The 25049-nt window shown below is 46.1% G+C and overlaps 1 protein-coding gene across 2 annotated transcripts in view; it reads right to left on the reverse strand.

The window, feature by feature from the left end:
* Nucleotides 1–25049, reverse strand: part of SHROOM3 (shroom family member 3) — a 157376-nt gene that overhangs the window by 33790 nt on the left and 98537 nt on the right. For both annotated transcript variants that reach the window (XM_070394489.1, XM_070394480.1), the window contains 2 exons: nucleotides 9912–10043; nucleotides 2609–5705 (listed from right to left, as the gene is read on the reverse strand). In XM_070394489.1, the coding sequence (XP_070250590.1) occupies nucleotides 2609–5705; nucleotides 9912–9970 (3156 nt within the window). In that variant the 5' untranslated portion in view covers nucleotides 9971–10043. The remainder of the gene's footprint in view (nucleotides 1–2608; nucleotides 5706–9911; nucleotides 10044–25049) is intronic.

The raw sequence follows: 25049 nt of genomic DNA on the forward strand, positions 1-25049 counted from the left end.
TTGGGTTTAACTCGGGTGGTCTCTACAGCAAGCATGTCGTTATTTAAACGAGGCTAAGTGGCCTGCCGGCCGCGAGTTTGACATGCTTGCTCTGGGTCACTTAATTTCATGGAGTTCTCTGAAGCTGAGATCAGAAAAATTCTTAATGCCCTCACCAATTCTTAATGATAAAGTTCCTGGAATTATTTAAAATAAAAGAATGTAACATTTTGAAATAACCACAATAATTATATGGTGAGACTACTTCTGCTTTGTTTTTAACTAGCTCTACAAATAAGGTATGAAGAAAATGGATCAGATCCTGCCATGACCAGGCCCCAGGGCAGGCAAGATCTGGCTGATGGAAGAAGGAACCTCAAGAACAGTCTTGGCACAATTACAATCTGGGGGATGGTAACCTATTTGCAGAATTTTTAGAAGCAAAACAGCACAGATAAAATATTTAATTTTGAAAGTTTCCTCCTCTGGTGTCACAGTCCCCAAATTAAATACTATCTAAACATGGTACTCTATTGAACAGGGTGCTTAAATAACGTTCTGTATTTAGTTGTCTTTCTAGAAAGCTTTTCAAATAATATAAAGTATGTAACTGGGTTTGGAGGAATCTATAGCACCTATGTTTTAGCTCTACTTTCCACTTTAACAGGTTTGAGAAGTATTTGTGGAGGGAAGGCAAAGTAACATTCGTATCTAACTGATTCCCCAAGAGAGGATGATGACATCTAGTGGTGGCTAACAAAACAAACCAGAAGAGGATCCAGTTTTTGCCTGAACGTTCTGTTTTCTTTAAAACATGTGGAGCAAAATGAAGAAAATGTTTGTTCTGTAGCTATGCACTGAATGACTGAAGCTCATCAAACTAGCTGCAACTGCATGTTACATACAAGGATTTAAAGGTGTTTTAGTTCCCTGGCTGGATAGCTCAGTTGGTTAGAGCATTGTCCCAATAAGCCAAAGTGGCAGGTTTGAGCCCCAGTCAGGGAACTTAACAAGAAACAACTAATGAATGCATAAATAAGTGGAACAACAAACCAAAGTTTCTCTCATATCAATAAAAATAAATAAGTTTTAAAAAGTGTTTTAGTGGTAGGATGAGGAGTGGAAATTAGCTTAGTTCATTCTGAAGGGGAGGAAAATGGCTAGCGAAGTCTTATAGAGCAGCGGTTCTCAACCTGTGGGTCGCAACCCCTTTGGGGGTCGAACGACCCTTTCACAGGGGTCGCCTAAGACCATCGGAAAACACATATATAATTACATATTGTTTTTGTGATTAATCACTATGCTTTAATTATGTTCAATTTGTTACAATGAAATTGGGGGTCACCACAACATGAGGAACTGTATTAAAGGGTCGCGGCATTAGGAAGGTTGAGAATCACTGTTATAGAGGATTGCCTCTATAGATTTGTGTGTGCTTGAGTTTACACTGGAGAGAAAGTATTTCTGAATATTCCTGAACAGGAAATACCTGGGAGGGCACAGTATTTTTGCTCAGAAGGCTGTGTGTATGTGCGTTTCAGAAGCCGTGCTGTAAACATACTTCTCAGGCAGTAATGACTGAATCTTTCTTTGTCTGAAGTTGTTTCCTCCAAATACTGCCTCCCACACACGACCCCCAATCCTTGACTTTTCTGCCAGGAAAAACAGAATTTGAGAGGGGGAATGGAGGGATGGTCTCCTCTGTGCTAACATATATGTGAATTCCTATCTCCTTAGGCGGAAAGGGAGCCATGAGGGAGGCCATTGATAGGCAGTGGAATGTGGAGCTTGAGGAGGGGCTAAGAATTAGAGAAATTCATAGACGCCTGGGAGTCAGTGCTCAGGTCTATTTATAGCTCTGCCTGAAATTTCCCCTGGAAAGCACTTCACAATCTTTGCATAGTTTAGAGCCTTTATTAGAAAACCCTTTTATCTGAGAATTGAAATGCCTGGGATTCATTCTCCTTTCTCACCAGGATAGTGCACAGAGAGAGCTCAGATGTGAGTCGGAGAAGCAGGGCTTTGATATGGATAATATACTCTACTGCATAGGATTACTGTGAGGATTAATGAGATAAATGTAAAGCATACTCATCTGAGGGCCTGGCATTCAATAACCTTTTAAAGTCAATAATTCTATTTTGCAAATGCATAAGTCCAACAGAAACATAGAGGGTGCAAAGCTAAAATATTTAAAACCCGAGACAGCCTCTATTCCTTGAACTAAAAAAAAAGACAAAAAAGATAATCCCTAACTTTTCCTAACCACACACTCTTGCACTGAGAGGTGAGTGACCTCCTAAAATGAAGTAATTACATATAATATGTATTCTATAATATATACCCACACATACATACACACATATACACACACACAAACATATAAAGATATCTATGTAAGATTTATGCATCTATTTAAGAAATCTATACAACGACATGAATATCCACACTTACCTTTGTCTCTGTAAGGCTATCAGATGGGGCACTGAGAAAGAAATGATCTCTTGAAAAGAAAGGCTACTCTTCTGCATGTAAAAGGAGCATTGAAGGGGGAAGGACGGGGTAGAGGAGAAGCAACGCAGCTTCCAGGGCCCAAAGGACATGCCCAGGGTCTGCTGGCGACGCCTACCTGGAGTTTCTGGTGGGTGGTGGGAGATGACCGCGACCTCACGTGGACAGGGACCGCCAGGAAATCCGAGCGCTCCAGCAGGTCCTCGGCGGACATGGACTTCCCGGCCCTCCCGGCCGCGGCCCCCCACGAGGAGGGCTCCCCAGGGGTCCTGTCCATCTTCTGGTTGCCGTTGGGCCCACCCAGCGGCTCCCTCTGGGCTGGGTCCCCGCGCCGCCTTTCTCCCAGGAGGCGGCCGCCCGCGAAGGAGCTGCTGCGATCCCGGGCCCCCCGCGGGGGCTCCAGCAGCAGGGCGGCCTCCCTGCGGGGCTGCAGGCTGGGCTCCCGCAGGGAACAGAGGCTGGCGGCCGAGGAGAGGCCGGGCTGCAGGTAGGTGCCGGGCGCGCGCTCCTGCACCCCGGGCTCCGGGAGGCCGCCCCCCGCGGCGGGGCCGGGCCGCTTGCCCGTCTTGCGCTGCACGTAGTCGGCCAGGGCGCTCTGCTGGAACTGCTTCAGCTCCGGCCCCGACAGGCTGAGCGTGGAGCAGGCCTTGCCGTCCCGCTCGAAGAGGCGGCGCCGGTCGGCCACCGTGCTCTCCGGGAAACGCAGCGCCGCCCGCTGCGGGCCCAGGGGCGCGGGCTCCGCCTCCTCCGAGACCCCCACCTCGTTCATCTTCTCGGGCTCCGAGTAGGAGCGCTTCTTCTGCTCGGGGTCCAGGCGCCGGCGGGGCCCCCTCCGGGCCACGGGGGGTGCCGGCCGGGCGCCCTTGGCGGGGGTCACGCTGTGCCGCTCCCGGGGGGTGTGCGGGGAGGCGGACACCGGGGCCTCGGGACCCCGCAGCCCCACGTGGGCCGAGGCTGGTCGCGGGCGCCAGGGCCGGGAAGCCCCCGCCGTCCCGGGCTCCAGGTCCCGGCGGCGGAAGGAGGTGGCCCCCAGCACGCGCGACTGTGCGTCCTTGATGCTGTTCCTGTAGGCGCGGCTGAAGGGGGCGTCCAGCACCGGCGACTCGGGGGTGCCCGGCCTGGGGTCCCGCCACCGGGCGTCCTCCTCGGCCTCGCTGAAGAGCTGGAAGGTGCTCTGGCTGCGGAGCAGCTGGGTGTCCCGCCTCGGGGGCTCGCTGCCCCGGAGCGGGGCGCCCCGGCTGCCCTCGGCGCCCCTCTTCCCCTGCTGACCACACGGCTGCCAGGAAACGTCTTCCAGCTTCGGGTCCCCGTTTTTGAAGGGGTGCTCCCCGTTGCCTAGGGGTTCCGTGGGCTCGGAAAAGCGGATACCGGCGTTTGTCTCCTGGAAGTCGTTCCTGGAAGTCGGGGCCATCCTGCTGGGCCGGTAGGTGCAGCCATTCACGGAGCTGCCCACGCTCGGGGGCCGCTGGCGCCCTTGTTCGCGCTGCTCGATCTTGGAGACCTTCTCCAGCACCGAGCAGTGGGGCTGCCCGTACTGGAAGCCGGGCAGGGCCGAGGTGCTGCTGGAGCTGAGCCGCCTCCGGCCCAGGCTGGACGGGTGGGGCGGGGAGGGCGGCTCCTCCGGCCGCGCCTCGGAGAGGGGGACACAGGTCACTGCGCTGGCTTTGCCCTCGGGCCGTGGGCAGGAAACCGGCCAGTCCGGATGGCTCCTGTGATCCGGAACCACTTTCCTTCCAGGGCCCTCTGCCTTGGGGCTGCCTCCTACCTCCAGGCTGCTCTGCCTTCTTAGACTCTCGGGAATGTTCTGAAGAGAGGAGAAGGCCGACTTGGTCTTGCCAAAGTTGCTAGACTGGCTCTGGCTTGGGCCTTCTCGCTCCAGCCCCTGCTGGAGGTTGGCATTGTGGTCTTCTTGGGAATCACCCTCCCAAAGCTCGGTGGGCCTGGAGGGCCTCCTGCCGTCGCCCACCTGCCAGGCCTGAGGCTGAGGGGGCTGGATGCGGTGGCAGGCGGGAGCCGGTTTGCTGCTGTGGGGGCTCTTTCTCTCGCTGGGATGTGGGCTGCTGCCCTGGAGAGGTGTGAGGCGCTTCTTCAGGGAGGTGTCCTTCACATTTTCAGGCGCCGAAGGGAAATGGATTTTGAGGGGGGCACATCTGACCGGAGTTTCAGGTGTTCTCTCTCCTAGGGACAGAGATTCATGCTCTCGGGGTTGACAGAAGGCAAACGCAGGTCTGCTAGATCCATTCTGGTTTCCATTCTCATCAAGGGTAGCTGTCTTGTCACCGGCTCCCGGAGGAGTCGTATAGCCACCCTCCTTGGCCAGGGCAGGGTAGAGCGTGCCGTTACTACTCGCGGAGGGCTGAGGCACCTGGGCAAAGTGTGGCTCCAGGGATGGTACCGGGTAGATGCCAGTCGGCAGCAGAGGTTGGCCAGGCTGGGCCTTCTGGGGATACTGATGCTTGGGCTTCACCGGGGGGCTGCTCTCTGGACTCTTCTCCAGCACGGTATGCAGCTGTTCCTCCACGAAGGGAGATTTCAGGGCGCCCGCAGAGTTTGCCTGAGGCCGGCAGAACCGTTTCTGGTCAAGGCTAGACCAAGAGCTGGGCCGCTCTCTGTGCCGAAAGGCTGCGTAACTGTCACTCCGAGCGGGGGGCAGCGGTGCGCCCACTTTCGGAGGCAGGTTGTCAATGGCGGTCTCCAAGGAACTGGGACCCTGCTGGCTCCAGGAGGGGGGCGGCCCTCTCCGGCCCCGAGGAACGTGATGCCCTTTGTCATAGCCCTGACTGTCGGCCGAGGCTTGGGCCTCCCTCCCCGGGAGAAGCAGCGCTGACGAGTTCACCTCGTACTCGGCGGAGACGCCCCTCTGGGGGTCATAGACGGTCTTGACATAGCGAATGTCTGCCTGCCTCATCCCGTCTAGGAGGCCACCTTGAGCAGAAGTGTCCATGGAGCCCGACCGCTCCCGGCTCGGGACGCCAGGGGGTGGGTACTCTAGGATGCTGGAGCTGGTGGAGAAGGAGCTGTAAGCCGAGTCTCTCTTGTTATGGAGGTGGCCGAGCTGGTCGATGCTGCTGGTGGACTTGGCAGGGGAAAGAAGGTGGCAGGCTGGGTATCCCCCACTGGGCTCCAGGCTCTCCATGCTCCCCTGGGAGCTGCACTGGTCAGGGCTCCGCCTCAGATAAGCATGGTCATAGTTGGAGAGGTCACTGGTAGAGGAGCTGGAAGGAAGGAAGACAAAGCAGTCAGCACCACTGAGCTGTTATCACTTAGGGTTCAGGCACAGGACGCAGCTTATAAATGTACTCTGGCGCACGATGTTTGGTTTTTGGAAGGGTGGGTGAAAAGAGCCATATTAGGCCTCCCTCTGCCTCCCTGTGCGCCGCTCCTAGGAGTAATTGCCCAACACTGTAACCAGTGTGTGCTTCTAATCAATCACCCAGGCTTGCAAGGGGAGGAACGGGGAGCATGGAAGAAGCCATGTAGCCTTCAGGCACAGGCGGCACACTCACGTGATTTGCCATGTGCTGGAAATGACGGTGTGTGCCAAGAAATGAGAGAGGTGGGGAGGAAAGAGGAGAGGAAGAGGAGGAAGAGTGAGTGACACTGAAATTTTGTGTCTCTTGGGGCTATTTGTGGGAAGAAGGGGAAATGCTTAGAGACCAGGCAAGAGAATGGGTGAGGGAGACTGTGCATACATGTATATGTTTTTAGTTAATATCTTTCCTTTTTATGGCATTGCAGGCCTTCCACCCTGGCAACCTTCCTGGAATCTCAATTGTACTGGAGACTGTTTGTTTGTGATGAGAAAGCTAAACACACAGCTGAATGAGAGAAATTAGAGTCAGAAAAAGCAGATGGGACAGGGAAGGAGAGGGAAGCTTAATCATGAAGCCCATCACCTATGGGTGACCTCCCAAAGGCCGAGCTCAGCCTCTCATACGCGCAGGAGGTAAGACCTCATTTGTGAGCTCCTCCTCCCGGTGGTTTTCAGAGCCTCACTGGGGGAGGGGAGATGACTCTCAATCCTGGCACTGCACACCCTAGAAAGCTGCCTCAAAACAAAATTCCTTATAATTAGCTTTAATTATAAACTTAGACTATTCTTTACCCAGCAAGTTGGGGGCGGGAGGGCATACAGGAAGGAGTAAGTGGTTCAAAAATCAAACAGCAGTCTCCATGGTTCAAATGTCTGTGACTCACGATTCTCTAAAGAAGGGAAAATCACTGGGAGCGCTTGCCTAAGAGCTTCCACTTTTACATGAATAGGCACTGACGCACTATTCAAGTTCACGGAGCTATTATTATATTTCTAGGTCTCATGTAAGTAAATATGGTGTCTTGGTTGGTTGAATATGTAATGATGCATACTGGCTGGACTGTCTCCAGAGTATATGGCGAGAGTCTAGAAGGACCATATTCTGAGTCAAAACTGGTGCTGGAATTCAAGGAAAGAAAACTATATTTTTAGCGACTAACCTTAAGAATGTAACTTTTCTTTTTTTAAAAAATGTTTTTATGCTTTTAGAGAGAGAGGAAAACATTGACCAGCTGCCTCCTGCAGGCACCCTACTTGCGATCAAACCTGCCACCTGAGCTTGTGTCCTGACCGGGAATCAAACTGGGGACCTTTAGGTTCATGGGATCACGCTCAACCACCGAGCCACTCCAGCCGGGCCAAGGTGGCACTGTGAATAGTGGGTAAGAAGAACCTGGAATGAAGGTCTTCAGTCCTACACAGAGAGCCTTACCCTCAAGATGAAATGTGTCAAAGTTCTTACTGTGGTCCGGCTACCTCATTTTCTATTGCTTTCCTTCTTGCTCACGGCACTTCAGCATGATGGCTTCCTTACTAACTCAACTCCGTGAAATATAGCCCATCTCAGGTCTCAACGGCCTTTGTACTCACTGTCCCCACCACATAAAACGCTCCTGACCTGGCTCACTCCTTCCTTTATTTGTCTCTGCATCAGAGAACATCTGGAACTCACTATCTAAAGAGCACATCTTCTCTCCTTACTCCCTGTAACTGCTTTATTTTCTTCATAGCACTTACCATACTTGACAAGTTGCATTCTCTATTTTGGGGACTGGACTAAGAGACTCATTTAAAAAGTTTTTATTGATTTCAGGGAGAGGAAGAGATAGAAACATTGAACAGAGAGAGACATCAATTGGCTGCCTTCTGTACACCCCCTACTGGGGATGGAGCTTGCAACCTGGGCATGTGCCCTGATCGGGAATCGAACCGGTGACCTCCTGTATGGGACACGCTCAACCAAGTGAGCCACACCAGCTGGGCTGGACTTTTCAAGGTCTCTTCTAAAGTACTTTAATACTTTGGGACCATTGTGTGAGATTTCTGTAGGACAGCGAAAAGACAGTGACAAAAGTCTGACAGAGAGCAGCAGAAATATAATTTCAGTGAAATCCAAGCCAGTTTGCAGACAGTTAAGTCTTCAATCTCTTTGTATTTCTCCCTCCTCACGCCTGCTTCTCCCCCTTCCTTGAGCTCCCTCATTCTCCTGCTTCTTAATGAGAAACAGATGCATAAACTTAGGACTGAGATTGCGTTTCTGGAACTAAAGGAAGGCTGTCAGAGGGACGCCGACAGATTGATTCAGCACACGAGACCACTAGATGCCACTGTGCTCCTCAGAAAGGCACCTGGAGTGCTCCTCCAGGACAGCGGCCACTGTCAGACCCTTTGAGCAGAACTGTGTTGGGGTGAAGCCTCTGCCAGAGCAGCAAGCCCGAGACATGGAATGACACGAATCATGGACGATCTGTGCTGGGGTGGCAGAGAATCCACACGTCTGCCACAATGTGGTAATCTGAGCTTTCCTTTCTCCCTTTGTACCCCACACAGCGCTTCTGGGCTGACAGTCAAGTGTGAGGGGAAGCAGGGTGGTAGATACAGTAAGGGCAGATCCACCTGCCTAAACCCCTCCGGAGGGTGGGGTGGGGAGGAGGAAACAGATGGAGAAGCGCAGCCTTCAGAGTATTGCACTTCTGATGCCAACTCCACCATTCTCCCGAGGCCGCTTGGAGCTCCATAGTCACTGTAAGCAGCTGTTCTAAGCACCGGTTGCAGTAGTCTTATCTCTGCCTTTGGGCCGGCATGTTTTTAGGTTGCAGTGTGATTTCAGATTCAGGGGCCTCTTAAAGTTAGGGGTTAGGAGGCTCCAAAGAGCCCACTATTTAGGGTAATCTGTCAATACACACTTGCATTTCATAAGTGCGTGCTGGGTTATGCCATTAACTTTGAAGTTTATCACCAGGTTTCACTGTGCCTTGGAGAAGTCTTCAGCCTAATATAACTAATTGTCATCAGGAACTACACTAAATGCTTTACATGTTGTTTTGTTTAATCTTCACTATGGTCCATTGAGAGATAACAGTATAAATTTCATTTTACAGATGAGGAAACCAAGATCAAAGAGGTTACACAACTTGCTCAGGCTCATACAGTAGGTGAAGTTGAGATTTAAGCCTATGTCTGACTTAGCATTATGCTGTCCCTCCTTGACACTGTTAGCCCCAAACAGCTAACCTTCTGAAGGCCTTCAACCCTGCATGCCCAACGAGCAAAACCACTGTGGGGGTGGGGCTCTGTTTTCTGAGCACAGATGGCTCAGATGGAGAGAATGAATCCCATCAGGGTTATCGGGAGGGACTTGGGCAAGTGGGTGTTGGAAACAAGGAGGGTAACCAGAAAATTACCTCTTCCTACGGCCTGAAGCCTTCCCTAATATGCCGGGAGCCATGTCCACCAGTACTAGGTCTAAGATTTGGTTCTTCATTTGACCAGACATGAGTGCTAAGGATTCTGAGTCCTGTCCTTGCTAAATGCATAGCCAGCATCATTAGTTAAGTAATCATTCCAGAAGCCGTCCTCCACTCTCCCACAACACAACTTGCATCTCATGTCTATGTAGGAACCATATTCTCTTGACCCTCCAATCTCCCTACCATTACCCTTATCCAGCCCTTCCAAAAAGTGGTCAAGCACCAGAGCCTGGCTTCCTGGGATCAGAAGATGAATTCCAGTCTGTGTGGGTTCCAAGTCTGTAAAAATGCAGGGGAATCCTAACTTAGCAGAAAGGACATTAAGTGAGGGAAGAAGTATGTCAGTATTTCTAGTATAACAAGAAATGTCTGAGAATCAACAGACCCAATAAATATCTCAAATAGCTAGCCAGAGATCAAAATAATGCTGTCCTTGCTTCACACCACCCTGGCCAAGGAGATCAAGATGAGTGGTACACAGGTTAGGAATTTTAAGAGGATGAGGAAGGTATTGGGAAGACGGATTGAATACTCAGGATAAATGGAAGAAAGTGTTCTCAAAGCAGAAAAAAATGTTCTTTCGGGGAACAGGACATTTGAAAGAAAGAAACCCCTGGGTCTCCGCTTCGGCCACTTACCTGGAATGGTAGCTTTGGGGCCAAGGCGTGCCAATCGTGCCCTGAGATATTTGCATCATGCTGGCATTGGGTTGGTTCTCCTCAATTTTTGTTGAATGCCAAGAGTGTGGTCGGCCTGCAGGTTCGCTGCGCCTGGGGAGACACAGGAAAGGGACCCCCAATATCAGTGGCATTCTCAGCCGAGTCTCTTCACCAATGTGATTTATGCTTTTGGAAAAAGAATGATCTCCTTTTCCTCAGAGATTTAAAAAAAATCAAATAAATAGCAGAAAACAGATTTTACTGCTTATTTATCTTACCATTGTTATTCTCTGCTTTTTAATATTTTAATTTTCATTTTGACAAAATTTCACACTAATATAAAAATGTAGTAAACTTAGTGTGAAGAATTCCCACGTAAACCCTAATGCACTGTTGGTAAGAATGCAAATTAGAACAGCACTAGGGAGAATAGTATGAAGGCTCTTCAGATAATTAAAGTTAGAACTACCTAGCAACCCACTTCTGGGTATATATCCAAGGAAATTGAAATCGGGATCTCATAGAGATAGCTGTACTCCCATGTTCATTGCAGCATTATTCATGATAACCAAGGCATGGAAACAACCTAAGTGCCCATCAACAAATGAATGGATTTTTTAAAAAAAAGTGGTACTATATATATTCAATGGATTACTATCCAGCCATGAGAAAGAAGAAAATCCTGCCATTTGCAACAAATTGAATGGACCTGGAGGGCATTATGCTAAGTGCAATACACCAGAGAAAGATATATACTGTATGATAACACTTATATGTGAAATCTAAAAAAGTCAATCTCAGAGTGGTGGTGACCAGGTGTTGGGGGAATTTTGGTCAAAGGGTATATATTTCAAGTTAAAAGATGAACAAATTCTGCCCTGGCCAGTGTTGCTCACTCAGTTGGTTGGACATTGTCCTGTGCACCAAAAGGCTGCCGGTTCAATTCCAGACCAGGGCACGTGCCCAGGTTGTGAGCTCAATCCCTGGTAGGGGCTAATGGATGTCTCTCTCCCCTTCTCCCTTCCTTTCTCTCTAAAAATACAAAATCTTTTTTTAAAAAAAATTAACAAGTTCTGGGGATCAAATGTACAGTAAAGTGATTATAACTAGTAAGATTGTATCAAATACTTGAGGCTGCTAAAAGAGATCTTAAATGTTCTCACCACAAAAAAAAAAAATGGTGACTATGTGATAGGATGGAGGTGGTAGCTATAACTCTATGGTGGTAATAATTTTTGCAATTTATAAATGTATTGAATCAATACGTCGTACATCTTTTTTAAAAAAAATATATTTTATTGATTTTTTACAGAGAGGAAGGGAGAGAGATAGAGAGTTAGAAACATCGATGAGAGAGAAACATCGATCAGCTGCCTCCTGCACATCTCCCACTGGGGATGTGCCCGAAACCCAGGTACATGCCCTTGACCGGAATCGAACCTGGGAACTTTCAGTCCGCAGGCCGACGCGCTATGCACTGAGCCAAACCAGTTTCGGCACGTCGTACATCTTAAACCTGCACAGTGTATCTCAGTAAAGCTGAAGGAAAGAGAATTCCCACATAACCTTCACCTAGATTTCATACATGTTAACATTTTATGCGATATTAATTTAAAGCACACAAAGTTGCTTTGGTCTTTCGTGGCCTCGGCTTATCAATATATAAAGACAGGATAACGCTTCCCTCGGACTTTGAAGTCGTGGATAAATGCTATTATGTTAATTTCTTAGTAAGAACTACATAAAACCAGCGGCTACCTTGGTGGCAACACTGCTCCAAGTTACATAAACAGTATAAACAACAAGACACTCTCCAACATAGCTTCTCATTTTGAAAGTCAATGACTTCAACTTCTAAACATCCTGCCCTTATAACACCAAGATTGGACGAAGCCAATGGGAAAAAGTGGGTGTCCCTCACTGAAGAATGGATTTGGAAGGAGGATTGCATTTCTATAGAAGGTCAGAGTCCGGAGAGTGGCTGTGCTTTATTTTTGGCAGAAAAGTGAGGTGAGTGATCAGGCATTTATTTCACGCTGAAAAGTTCTGACATGTAAGACTGTAGGGGAATTTTTCTGCAGTTTAGAAACACTTAGCAGATCCAGGAATCCACTCTGATATGTTGCAGGTAAAGCTGTATGTCCACATATTACTTTTCTATTAAAAAATACATTGACTTTTGTAATATAAACGAGAAATCATTCCCCTGGTGCCAATAAAACTTCACATGCTAAGTACATCACAATAACACCAGCCCAGTGTTAGGAGACATGGGTGCTCACCCTGAATTTCTTATTAGCCTGCCACATGACCCAGTGTAGGTCACTTCTCCACCAGAAGCCTTTGTTCCTCTAAAAAATGAAGACATCAATCAAAGAGGCTGGGTTAACCCCATTTTAATCAGAAGTAACATCTCAGATGCGTAAGAAAGACACTGAAGGACTTGCCAAGAGAGATGATTTCAAAAAACTACATATATTTCAACTCTCTGAAGAAAGGTTATGGTAATAGGAAACTTATTTTGTGTGACACAAGGGATATAGACACATGAGATTTTCAGCAGTCAGTCACTAAATATTTATTGAATTGAAGGAGCCTAAACTCTTAACCACTCTGAGTTTCCTCATCAGTAAAAGTCAGATTATAACAATCTATTTATAGTGGGGTTTTTTTTGTGAGATTAAAAATGAAATAATATACTTGACCTATAGTAAGAGCTCAATAAATGTTGAAAATAATTATCCTGAGTCATTCATTATGATTGAGCTGATGAAGACTAGAGCAGCTAGGGTGACAAGTCAGTCGGAGAGAAGTCAATCAGAGAGATCTACAATGTAGGACTGAAAGGGGAGAAAGAAGCTGAGTGAAGAGAAGAGAGGGGAATGGGCAGGGACTATTGATGGAGGTGAATCAGCCAGCTCTGAGCCCCCAGTAAGATCATGAATAACTATGTGTTACGATGGCAGACGCTGGTCTAAGACTCACTGTGGTCACAGCCTGAGGGACCCTGGCCATGCCGGGCAGTGGCTGTGACATCTCGTCAGGGCGCTGATCGCAGGCCAAGAGGGAACAGACCCTGCTCACCTGGAAACCAGGAAAGAACTGAAGGAAGTAGCTGAGCTAAAGAGAGGAAATAGGATCCAAAACCAAGAGACCAACAATGAAAGCCAATATATTACAATTTTTTCTGTCTCCTGCCCCATAACTGTAATCCTCATAACCGGTCCCAGGTAACCCAGACCTCAGGTTCAGCAGTGCCCCAAAGTTGAATCAGTCCTGTTCTCCGGGGGAGACTCGGGGAGCTCTGGGTTAACGGCTCCATGTCTTAGCAGTTTGGCATTCTTGCTGTGAGCCCTTGGATGCCCGCTCCTCAGAAACTAGGTTCTTCAACCAGTTTCTCAAAGCCGGCCACCTCCCTGGAACCCCAGCTCCTCACTGACTTAGATTCCTGCTTTATCATCCAGTTCCATCCAGTGTTTGAAATCCCTCTTGGTGCTCCAAGCCTCTCTGGCCCAGATCACAGGACACAAGTCCCAGAATCAGGGTTCAAACCCATTTACAAATGACTTCAAATGCTCAATTAATATGACTAGTTATTTACACAGGGAAAAAACCCAGGACTTAATGAAAAAATAATGTCTCTTTTTCATGAGGCACCTGGTGTCATTTCATGTGGGTCCAAAGGGTCCAAAACACATAGGAGGAAGGACAAAGTGCCACCTTCCCGCCCCGTGGTCAGCAGGACCCTCTCTGTACCAGGCGGCCAGGCCTACGACTAGGAACTGGCCTTGAGGAGCCGACGGACAGACGCAGGTGAAGAGTGAACCAGCCTCGCACCTGAGCGTGATGACACTGAGGGGGCTCTTCAGCGTCATCCCCCAACGGCATGCCCACGCACAGCTAACAGACTGGGGCCAAGCAGCTCTTCCCTCCCAAGGGAAATGGACAGGCCCTGACACGCTCCACAAGCGCTACAGAACGAAGATCCCTTTTCCGTCGGGGAGACGAAGGGTGAGGTACTGTTTGCTGAGCTCCAGCAGTTCCCCAGAAGCCCTGTGGCCTGAAATCTCAAAGGAGAGAAGCGAAGAGGTGCCCAGACTTGGTTATCAGGTGTTACTCCTCCTTCAGGAAGGATCAGGCCCTTTGGTGAAAGTCCTAAATCAGTCTGAAGTGTAAGGAGAGACTGTGCACAGCACAAGGAAGGCGAATGGGGCAGTTTCACCTAGTCCTGGGCCAGTGACGGCGAACCTATGACACGCGTGTCAGAGGTGACACGCAAACTCATTTTTTTGGTTGATTTTTCTTTGTTAAATGGCATTTAAATATATAAGATAAATATCAAAAATATAAGTCTTTGCTTTACTATGGTTGCAAATATCAAAAAATTTCTATATGTGACACGGCACCAGAGTTAAGTTAGGGTTTTTCAAAATGCTGACACGCCAAGCTCAAAAGGTTCGCCATCATTGTTCTAGGCCAAGTGAAGATAATTTCTTTGTGCTTTGAAGACAATAGCAAGGTTTTCTTTTACATGTAAGCTACCCAGATGATACCTCAGTTTCCTTTTCTTTCATTCAGGGGACATCTATATGACATGTAGACTTTCTATAGGTCAGCCACTCTACTGGCACTGGGGATACAAGGAATAATAAAGTGCCATCAGACCCAAACAATTCACAGGATAACAGAAGCAATAACCAAGTAAACTGCTGGAACACAATGTGATTGGTTCTGTAAGAGAGGCCTGAGCAAGATGCTCAGTGAACACAGAGGGGGTGGTACTAACACTGTGGGGTTAGGTCAAGAAGCCTCACTTCTAACTAAATCACAAGATTTCTCCAGGTGGAAGGCGGGGAGTGGGGGGGGGGGGGGGGGGAATGGCATCCAGGTAGAAGAAATGGCAGGACAAATGCATAGAAATGTGCAGGCACACAGTACACGCAGAAGAAGCGATGATGATTAAGGGGAAGAGCAAGCAGCAGGAGGTGTAGGAGGGGGCAGACCTTAACATGCCTCTAGAGCAGGGGTGAGGAACCTATTTTCTGCCAAGGGCCATTTGGATATTTGTAACATCATTCGAGGGCCATACGAAGTTATCAACTTAAAATTAGCCTGCTGTGTTTGGTCAAACATTTAATTAACTCACCCCTAGTGCCTTGGCAGGGCCAGGCCAAATGATTTCGAGGGCCTTATACGGCCCAAGGGCCGGACATTCCCACCCCTACTTTAGAGGGTTTGGACAGTATCCCCTGGAAATGGAAATCACCGATAACACTGGCCAGGGAGGGCATGTTCAAATTAGAGTTCCAGGAAGATATTGCCACTTACAAGGAGGATAAACTTGAGAGAGACACGATTGGCAGCTATTATATTGGCCAGAGTGAGATAATGAGGGCTGGGCACCAAGGCAGTGACAATGAACTTGAAAAGATAATAGATCTCAAAGCCACTGAGGAGGCAAAATGCCCACCCAGCCTAGTGACCACATGGATGTAGGTGATGTAGAAGAGAGTATAGTCAAGGAAGAAGGATGGCCTTTATGCTTTTAGAATGATGGTATTATTAACCTAGATAAAGAGCTATCAGATGGGCGGGGGGGGGGGGGGGGGTGAGGGCGTAGAGAGAGGGAGGAGGAAGATAGAGTGGGGATATTGACCAGCTCACTCTGGGGCATGCGAATGTCAGGTGCCTTCCCCAGTGGTCAGTGGAGGTGCACATTACGCAGTAGGGTCTTGAGGACTGAAGTCCGAGCTGCATATAGAAATTTAGGAGTCACAAAACACAAGGTCTTGGGGAGAATGCACAGGGAGACAAAGGAAGTAGTTTAAGGATGGGTCTCTGAGAACTATGACAATTTAGGGGAAGGGGAATGGGGAAAATCCCCAAAAGGAATATCCAGAGAAGTAGGAGGTAAACTGGAAGAGTTAAGGGAGTTTCACAGACTCCTAGCGGGGAGACCAAGGAGGAGGAATTGTCAACACCTCCAGCTGCTACGGAGAGGAGAGTCCGATGAGGTACATGCAGGTCCACTGGATGTGACAACTAGTGAGCCTTTGCATTGGAAAGACGGGCAGAGCCTGATGCGGGCTAAGAAGTGAATGAAAGAGAAGATGGAGACAGCAAAGCCATTTAAAAAACACACCTGGCTCTGAAGGAAAGACGGTGGTGACCAGAAGACTAGGGGCCTGGGGTGTGAAAAGGTTTTGTCCTAGGTGTTTGGTTGTAAACAATGAGAGGTATGAGCAAGTTTATGAGACAGAGTGAACACATGCGCAGCTGAAGGTACAGGACAAAGAGAGGATGACACTCCTTGAGGCTCACGAGGAAGGAAGGAGGAAGGGCTGGCACACACGGGAGGTAGAGGGTATAATCTTCTGTGGGACTAAAGCCAGTTCCACTGAGAAGAGAAGCAAGGAGCAGGTAAGACACTGATGCTCACAGCACGGAAGGGAGGACACTGGAAGGGACTTCATATCCAATGCCCTCTATTCCATGATGAAGCCGAGAAGAGAGGAAAGTGAGGAGGGTGCTACGGTGGGTTAGGGCTCAAGGGACAACGTAAATGAGGACTAGAGGAGTTGAAACTGATTAGAGACATTTAAAAGAATAGCGACTAAGATATGGCTTCTGCCCTTAAGGAGCTTACATTCTGGTAGGGAGGACAAATGAAGCAGTTCCTGTAGAAAATAATAAATCATAAAGAAATAGTTCCTACTAAAGATAAAACAAGTGCCCAAGACGTGCAATGCCAAGACAGGAAACCAACTTAGGAAGTTGGTAACTGTTTGCCTTGGGGTATGATGGGGTAGGGTGTATCAGGTTTCATCACAGGTTTAATACATTAAGAACAGTGATTTTGAAACAAATAAAAAAGTCCTAACACCCCCCCACCCCCCCAACAAAACAAAAAACAACACCCTTTCTTTTGGCCACAGAACATATGTTGAGAAAAGGCTTCAGAGATAAATCTTTGTTTTATAAGTCTCTTCCAAATGTACAGTTAAGTGATGAAAGAAACAATGAAAAAGATGATCTAAATATAGCCCAACTCTCCTGCCTTGCTAGGGGGAGTATAAATGGTTACTGAATAAAGAGCAGTTTGGCACAACCTAACAAAACAAAACAAAAAAGTTTTTTTAATAACACGTCTATCAAATGCAAAACAACCTAAATGTTCATCAGTTGCAGATAGTTAAGTCAGTGTGGTACATCCATATATGGGATATTTATGTGACTATTAAAAAAGTGGGATAGCTCTTTATATATTGGAAATATCTCTAAAATGTATGGTTAAATGACAACAATGAGGTACAGAACTTGTGTTCAGTACCCCGAAGTATGTGGGGGGGAAACATACATAATCACCTATATGTTTATTAATGTAAAGAATATTTCTGGGCTCTGGCCGGTAGCTCAGTTAGTTAGAACATCATCCTGATATGCCAAGGTTGAGGGTTCCATTCCTGGTCAGGGCATATTCAAGAATCAACCAATGAATTCATAAATAAGTGGAATATAACGATGCTTCTCTCCCTCCCTTTCTCTCTAAAATCAACTTTTAAAAAAGAATATTTCTGTAAGAATACTTGAGAAACTAGAAACAATGACTGCCTCTGGGGAAGAAAACTTATTTTTCACTATATTTCCTTTTGTAACTTAAGGAATTTATATTCTGGTAGGGAGACCATGTACTAGTACATGTAATATGTATTAAAAAGCAAAGTACTTTTCAAATAGCCTCTCATTTTAAAAATATACTTCATGTATCTTGAGATACCCAAAAAGTTCAAACAGCTGTTTATAGACTTTTTCAATGATGCAAATAATTTAATAAGCATTCCTGAAGAGCACAGCATGCTTTTTACATTTTGGGATCACTTTGATCTGTACGAAGATAAGGAAATATTTTTTAAAAGTACGTGACATCATGAGTCAGAAGACAATTTAATTTTTAATTTGAGCAAACTAAGTTTTGTGTGTGGGCGTAATTCAAACAAAGCCCTTTTGTTGCATTCCCAACCACAGACAAGGAAGCTTTACTGCGTGGGATGGGTAGGCTGGTGGAACTGGAACTAGCAAGTGACACAATGTCCTTCTTCAGTGATTTTTGTCCTAATATAGAGAGATTCAGGAATGCAAAGCATATTTCTGAGAAATCTACAATAAAACAGTTCGGGTATTTCAAGCAGTATTCACTGATCACCCACTATGTGCCTTCTACTTGATGAATTATTGTTGGAGCTCTAGGAGGTCACAGATGATCTCAAGGAGTCCATAGTTTTGTTGGGGAGTCTTAGACACACACACACACACACACACACACACACACACACACAAATACTAAACAGAATCAGAGTATTACTCATTCGAAAATATTTCAGTGCCTACTAAGTACTAAGCACCATGCTAGGCACTTGATCTTTATATGATACAGGACTACTAATGAGAAAATTAGGTAAGTAGGAGATTAAGCAACTTGTCCAGTCACAAGAATAGTGGGAACCAGAGCTGATATTTAAATGCAGACACTGGTTCCCAAAGTCTGTGCTCTTACCTTTTAAGCAATGAGCATTATAAGGAGGTCGGTGGGCAAAGTAGGAAGATGGGCAATAAGCAAGTAAGCAAATAAACAGGGTATTTTAATGCAGTTACAAGGGCTGTGAAGGAAATAAAACTGGGTAATGTGGGGTTGTAATTAAGAGTACTGCTTTGGATTAGGGACAGCCTCTTTGAGAGATTGCATTTGAGCCCAAGATGTGAATGATAAGAAATGGTCCACCACGCAAAGAGCTATGGGCAGATAATTTAACACAGAAGGCACAATGAATGCTAAAGCCTTCAGACGGGAGTGAATTTGGGGTTTGCAAGAAGCAGGACAGCGTGGCCAAAGCCTCGTGAGTGAAGAGCAGATGGTGGGACAAGACATCAGATCATCTTGGGCCATGGAGGTGATGGAGGCATTTAGTATACAAACGCTAAAAAGCTGGTGCTGCTGGTGATCAAGAATGGGGTCTGCAGTTAGCCAAAAGGCTTGGTAGGAGAGTGGGATTCAATGACCTTGAAGGGTTAGTATGCGGATAAATGGAGACAGTGACAATCATGAATTGGAAAATAAAAAACTCTAAGAGCTGGAGTTAATTTTTTTTTTTTTTGATGTTGTTATTTGATGAGCTGCTTTGCCTGAAACTTTGGGCTCTTCTGGGAGCACTATTATTGAACCATGCCAGTTATCAGCTAGGCATGAGTCAAATTTCTAAGGATACAAAATGTACTCAACTATCAGTACTACCAAAAATGAAGTATTTCCTAATGCACGTACTAACCCACACCTGACACCTGCTTGCCCAGCCATCATTGGTTTAGTGCACAATCTACACTAATAAAAGACAAACATGCAAACTGACCGTACCTTCACTACACTTTAAGCCACACCCACCAGCCAATCAGAGTGACTGTATGCAAATTAACCCAACCAAAGATGGCGGCCAGCAGCCACGGAGCTGGAGCAAGCAGGAGGCTTGGTTGCCCAATGATAGAGGAAGCCAAGCTTCCCGCCTGCCGCGCCAACTCTGAGCTCCACTCAAAGCAACAAAGTTTCAATGATAGAAGGTAAATAAACCCCAGATACCTGCTTTCAGCTGGCGTGGCCACGGAGCTGGAGCGAGCAGGAGGCTTAGGTCGCCCCTGGCTATGGAGGAAGCCAAGCTTCCCTCCCGCCCGCCCTGGCCAGCTCTGAGCTCCTCTCAAGGCTACAAAGTTTCAATTATAGAAGGTAAATAAATCCCAGAAAAAAAAAGGAGAGGCTGGGAGCTTCTGTCAATGGCGGGGTGGGGGCCGGCTTGGCCAGCCTGAAAATGGCCCTCAGCACCCAGACTGGCCAGGCACCCCAGTGGGGACCCCCACCCTGAAGGGGGTGTGACCAGCCTGCAAACACCCGCCACACACAGAGGAACAGTCAGCTCTCCTTCCCACACGTCAGCGTTTGCATGTAAGTCATGGCAGAAGTTAATACCCGCACTGTAATGCCTTTGATCTATAACAGCATTTGTCTTTGTCTTTCACTGACTTTCAAACTCCATTAAGACAGAATAGCACAGTGTAAATGAATAGCGTCAACGCCATCAATAAATAACTTTGTGTTCTCAACTCTCAGATTGGAACCAGGCATTTTATTTGTTGGAGGAAAGAGGGGACTGGCTTCTGCTGATTTCTTCAGATACCAGATAGTATGATTTTAGAATATTTTCTCTACTACTTCCCTGTGCCATCGAATATGTCTCGAGAGAGCTTGGACAGGAGAAATCACTTCCCTGTTGGCTTATTACCTTTCCCACACAGACACATGCAGACACCCACAAATCTGGATCTCAGAAAGGGTCAGTCAGAGAGTTGCAGAGAAACTAGAAATATTGTGTGTGCCCCTGAATTACTGCCTTTTTTTTAAAGGTAAAGATGCTTTGGGTCCCCCCAGAGGACCCCTGTTGGACACATGGGGCGTGGCTCAGCAGGGCACTGCAAAAGGTGTGCATGGCTCTTTCCTTCCACTTGGTGGGCTGTGGGGCTGAGGGAACCTCCACTGGCTGCAAACACTTCTTAATGTACAAGCCCACAGAATTCTGTGCTTTTAGGGTTTGAAGAAGTCCAAACACCAACCAAGATATTTCTAAATCAAGCTAATTTATTTTTATTTAATTGCCAAAACAAAAGGGTTTTCGTGTGAGGCAGAAGGCTAACATTTATGTAGTGATTTTTCCTCCCAAACACCACTCCATTAAACAAAACAAATAAAAGCCCCTAAACCTCCAACACTAAAGAAACTCAATTCTCTTTCAGAGTAAATTGGATGCATTATATTATGTTTTTCTTTCTCCTCATTTAGAGAAAGAGGCCACAAATAAAAAACTAAAGGCAACAATAGAGAAAAGAACGGAAAGCATTAACTTTAGACAAAACTCTGAAACAATGGTCTAAAGAAGAAGCTATATTTAAAAATCATACTGGAAAAGAACTATTCATTAAAAATAAAGCTTTCAGGTAATATTGGAACCTGAATAAAAGAACAGTGTAGGTTTGTAAGGCAGAAAAGCTGGAAACTTTAAGAATACTTGCTCCAATTCCTTACCTACCAATACGTCCACATTAAATCTTACAACAAGAAGTTTAAATCCACCAACACTCACTCATAACCTGACACTGTTGGGGAGAAAATAATAAAATTCAGAAGAATGCTCTCTGTTACTTTCAAATGAAAGAATGCCAACTAAACTTAATAACCAGCCCTATGACCCCTCTCTCTATATATGAGTTTTATAATATAAGGAGTTCATATATTTTCTTTTTTACCCTTTACAAGGTATAATAATAATAAAATGAGTGCCCATAATAATAAAATAAATATTCACATCACCTTGAGATCTAGAACATTATCATGACTGTTGTAGCCACCTGTTCCTTTAAATAAAAGGCATCCTTAGAGGCATTGGATTTAAGCATAACTCTGAACAAAAATTTTGAATTAAGATGATAAGGATAAAAGCTGAACTTTGTGAATAAAGAAAAAGATAATCAAGAATTTAAACCTTTAAATAGAATGGAGTTAAAGAATGTAAGACTGGCATCCGTAATCAACACTTCATGTAAACTCGAAGTTGCCTGAGAAGACTGTACCTTTTCTTTAAAACTGAGAATATATTCACGGGTTTCATTTCTTTATGCAAATGTTGGCAAGGAGAATAGAGAACTTGACTACTACTACATAGATAAGTAGCCTTTCCCTGTGAGAAACAGAAACGCTCTGAAATCCCCTGGGGAAATGGGGAAGTAAATCCGTGGAGTAACAATACAAAGCAATTGCTAATTTGAAGGAGATTAAAAGGCACTCTAGCCCTGGCCGGGTAGCTCAGCTGGTTAGAACGTCATCCTGCTACACCAAGGTTATGGGTTTGATCCCTGGTCATGACACACAAGAATCAACCAATAAATTCATAAGTAAGTGGAATAACAAATTGATATTTCTCGCTCTCCCCCTTCTTCTCTGTCTCTAAAATCAATCAGTAGAAATAAATACATAAAAGCCACTCTAAATAGACACATCATAAAAAAATACAGCGACAGTATATGTGGGAGAGAGAATGGTTGAAAATCCACCCCCCTCCAGAAATATTAATAGTACACTGGCTTACATGAGGTACTCAAATAATAATTTTCATGACAATTTAGAGAAATGGGCTTAAACTTAACGTAAGGTTGGCTATTTTTCTTTATAAACAGATATAGCACAACATCAGACAGACAGCTGTGATAGGCTTGTCAATTGAGAATCCTGCAATGAAAGAACTAACTCTTATTCTAACATAGAGAGGCCTTACCTTGTGGCAAACAGAAACATCCTAGATAGCAACCCTCTGGCCACCTGAGTGTCATATTCAATGTGGGTAAAAAGCCATTGTACCCCGTTCCTGCTCTCTCTGCTCCTCCCAGACAGCGGGAACTCGCCAAGCTTAGTGCAAGTGGGAGGGATCGCACGCCCCGTCACCTCTGTAAACTGGCCGATTAAAGTTCAGTTCCTGCTCTAGAAGAGGAAAGACAAACGCGGAGCAGCTCAGCAGGGCACAGCTGAGGACTTTTTCCTGAGAAGAACCAGCATCTTAGCATGCAGCTGAAAAATGCCAGAGTTCTATTTTGCGGGCAGGAAGAGGAGGGAAGCAAGGAAAATCATCTGCTGATAAAAATTCATCAAACTAAAACCAGGAAGTTTCCTTGAATGATCTTCTCTGCTAAACCCACAGCCTCCTCCACATGCAAAAATGCCACTGTCTGCAAAAGGGAGTTAATTGCTTTAAGCTTCCCACAGTTTGGGAGGCTACTAAAGCAGGGGTTCCATACCAACACCCGCCAAGGCCTCCTAAGCCTCGAGTCCTGAGAACACGAAGCCAGTCTCATCAGGGAGGCAGACTCATTGCCAAGGGAAGTGCAAAGTGCCGGCTGAACTAACCTTGCTGCTCACTGAGAGTGAATTAGGAGTCAGGCCCTGAGTTTCTACTATCCATTCGTCTTGATCTACTTGATGGAGTACAAAGCACGTCACCACGTATGGGTAAATGCTTAATAACTAGGTGAGGCCATTGCTAGAATGATGGCGGTGACTGGTGGTGGAAGGTGAAGACGGGATGAGAAGTTCGTGGAGGAAAGCACTGGCTTGGAAAATCTGGAGTTTTAAGCTAGAACATTCTGTCTCCTTTACCAACTCAGCAAACTATCCTAGCCTACGGCCTGACGCATCTGTTTAAGGAGAAGTTTCTGCTAAGGAAAGTTAGATCACAGGATTCCTACTAAATTAGTTATGAGAGAAGTTATAGAAGGATGAAATTGGATCTGTGAGACCAGTAAGCCCTGGGCCATTAAGATCCTCTCTTTCTCTCTTAAATAACTTTAAAAAAATGTTATTGCTTTGAGAGAGGATAGAGAGAGAGAGAGAGAGAGAGAGAGAGAGATATCAATTTGTTGTTTCACTTATTTATGAAGCATTGGTTGTTTTTTGTATGTGCCCTGACTAGGGATTGAACCCACAACCTTGGTGTATTGGACCAATGCTCTAACCAACTGAGCTACCCAGCCAGGGCCTAAGATTCTCTGTCTTAAACTTGGTTGTCTGGCTGGCCCCTGTATACACCTGGGAAGGCAGGTTGTTCCATTTGCTCTTTTCTTATAAATAAGTGAGAAATACTTCCTGGCTCCACCCCGCCCCAACCCCCACCATGAAAAGGGAGCTATGGTGGGGGTGTGACCCAAGCACTTTTTAATTCCAAGATCAGTGTACAGGCTTCCATGACTTGTCACACCTGCTCAATGCCCACTTCTAACCTCCTACCCCAACATTTTAAGACCCTTAGATGATAAGCCCATCATGTCTGCTCTCTGTATGTGAATAAGACAGCAGCACCTTACCCCTTTCCATATTTCAAACCAGGATTTAGACCACAGCCAGGTTGAAAGAGCTCCCAATGACCAAATCTGGAACAATAAAGTAAGTAAAAGCAGCACGGGATTATAACCCACAAAATGACCGATACATGAAGGAATCCTCGCTGATATAAACAGCTGAATAAGTAAGTAAGTGGGGGAAAGTGACAGCGCTTCCTTACAGAAGAATTCCAATGAGTAAGTGTAGATGGAAATACAGAATCATCTTTAGAGCATTCCAGTAAGAATGGTTGCAGACAATTCCATGGATGGATACTCAAATCAGTGGAAGAAAAGTTTGAGGAGAAGCAGGATATTTGCATAGACTCAAAAGTTATGTCTCTGAAGATATTTATTAATTACAAAGAGACAAATAACTAGAATGAAGAGACCTTACCCAAGTAATCAAGGTTAACACCACCACTAATAAAATATATTGACATTAGATAATCTCTACTAGGACACACGAAGGAGGACATATCACTTCCGAGGTATTCTTGCCAAAAATGCATAACCTTAGTCTAATCATGGGACAAGATCAGACAAATCCAAAGAGAAGACATCCTACAAAATAAGTGGCTCACATTCTTCAAGTGTGTCAAGGTCATAAAAGGCAAGGAAAGACTGAGGAAATTATAGATTAGAGGAGACTAAGGAAACACGAGGATCAAACACAACGTTTACATGTTTATAATGCAAATTCATGTGTCTACGTGAGAGAATCCCCAACTGAAATCAGGGTTCTTGACATCAACAGTAACAGGGGTTGAGTGCTATGGCGTGCTGGGCACCGCCAGAAGTGCTTCATGTGTATTAGCACTTTCAATCCTTTCAGCAACGCTATGATTAGTTATTAAACTCATTACGCAGACTGGAAACTGTGAGAGCTTAATAAGGCACCTGCAGTTACACAGTAAGATAACCACATTACACTACCATCTGATATTTATTTTACCTAACATTTAGTTCCCATTTCCTATGAGTGGGCTCTGTGCTAAGTGCTTTGAATACCTGAACTCGTTGAATTGCCATGGTTGTCCTATTATCTTCTGAACTGTGAGCTTCTGGCCGTTTTGTTCAGCCTCTCCGTGCCACTCTCACAAGCCTGTATTTTTACCAGCCTTGCCCCCAATTCCCTCTTCCAGTCCCTTTTCT

Source organism: Myotis yumanensis, unplaced genomic scaffold (genome assembly GCF_028538775.1).
Source record: "Myotis yumanensis isolate MYYU_CA2020_CCGP unplaced genomic scaffold, mMyoYum1.0.hap1 SCAF_1, whole genome shotgun sequence".
In the NCBI taxonomy this organism is placed as follows: Eukaryota; Metazoa; Chordata; class Mammalia; order Chiroptera; family Vespertilionidae; genus Myotis; species Myotis yumanensis.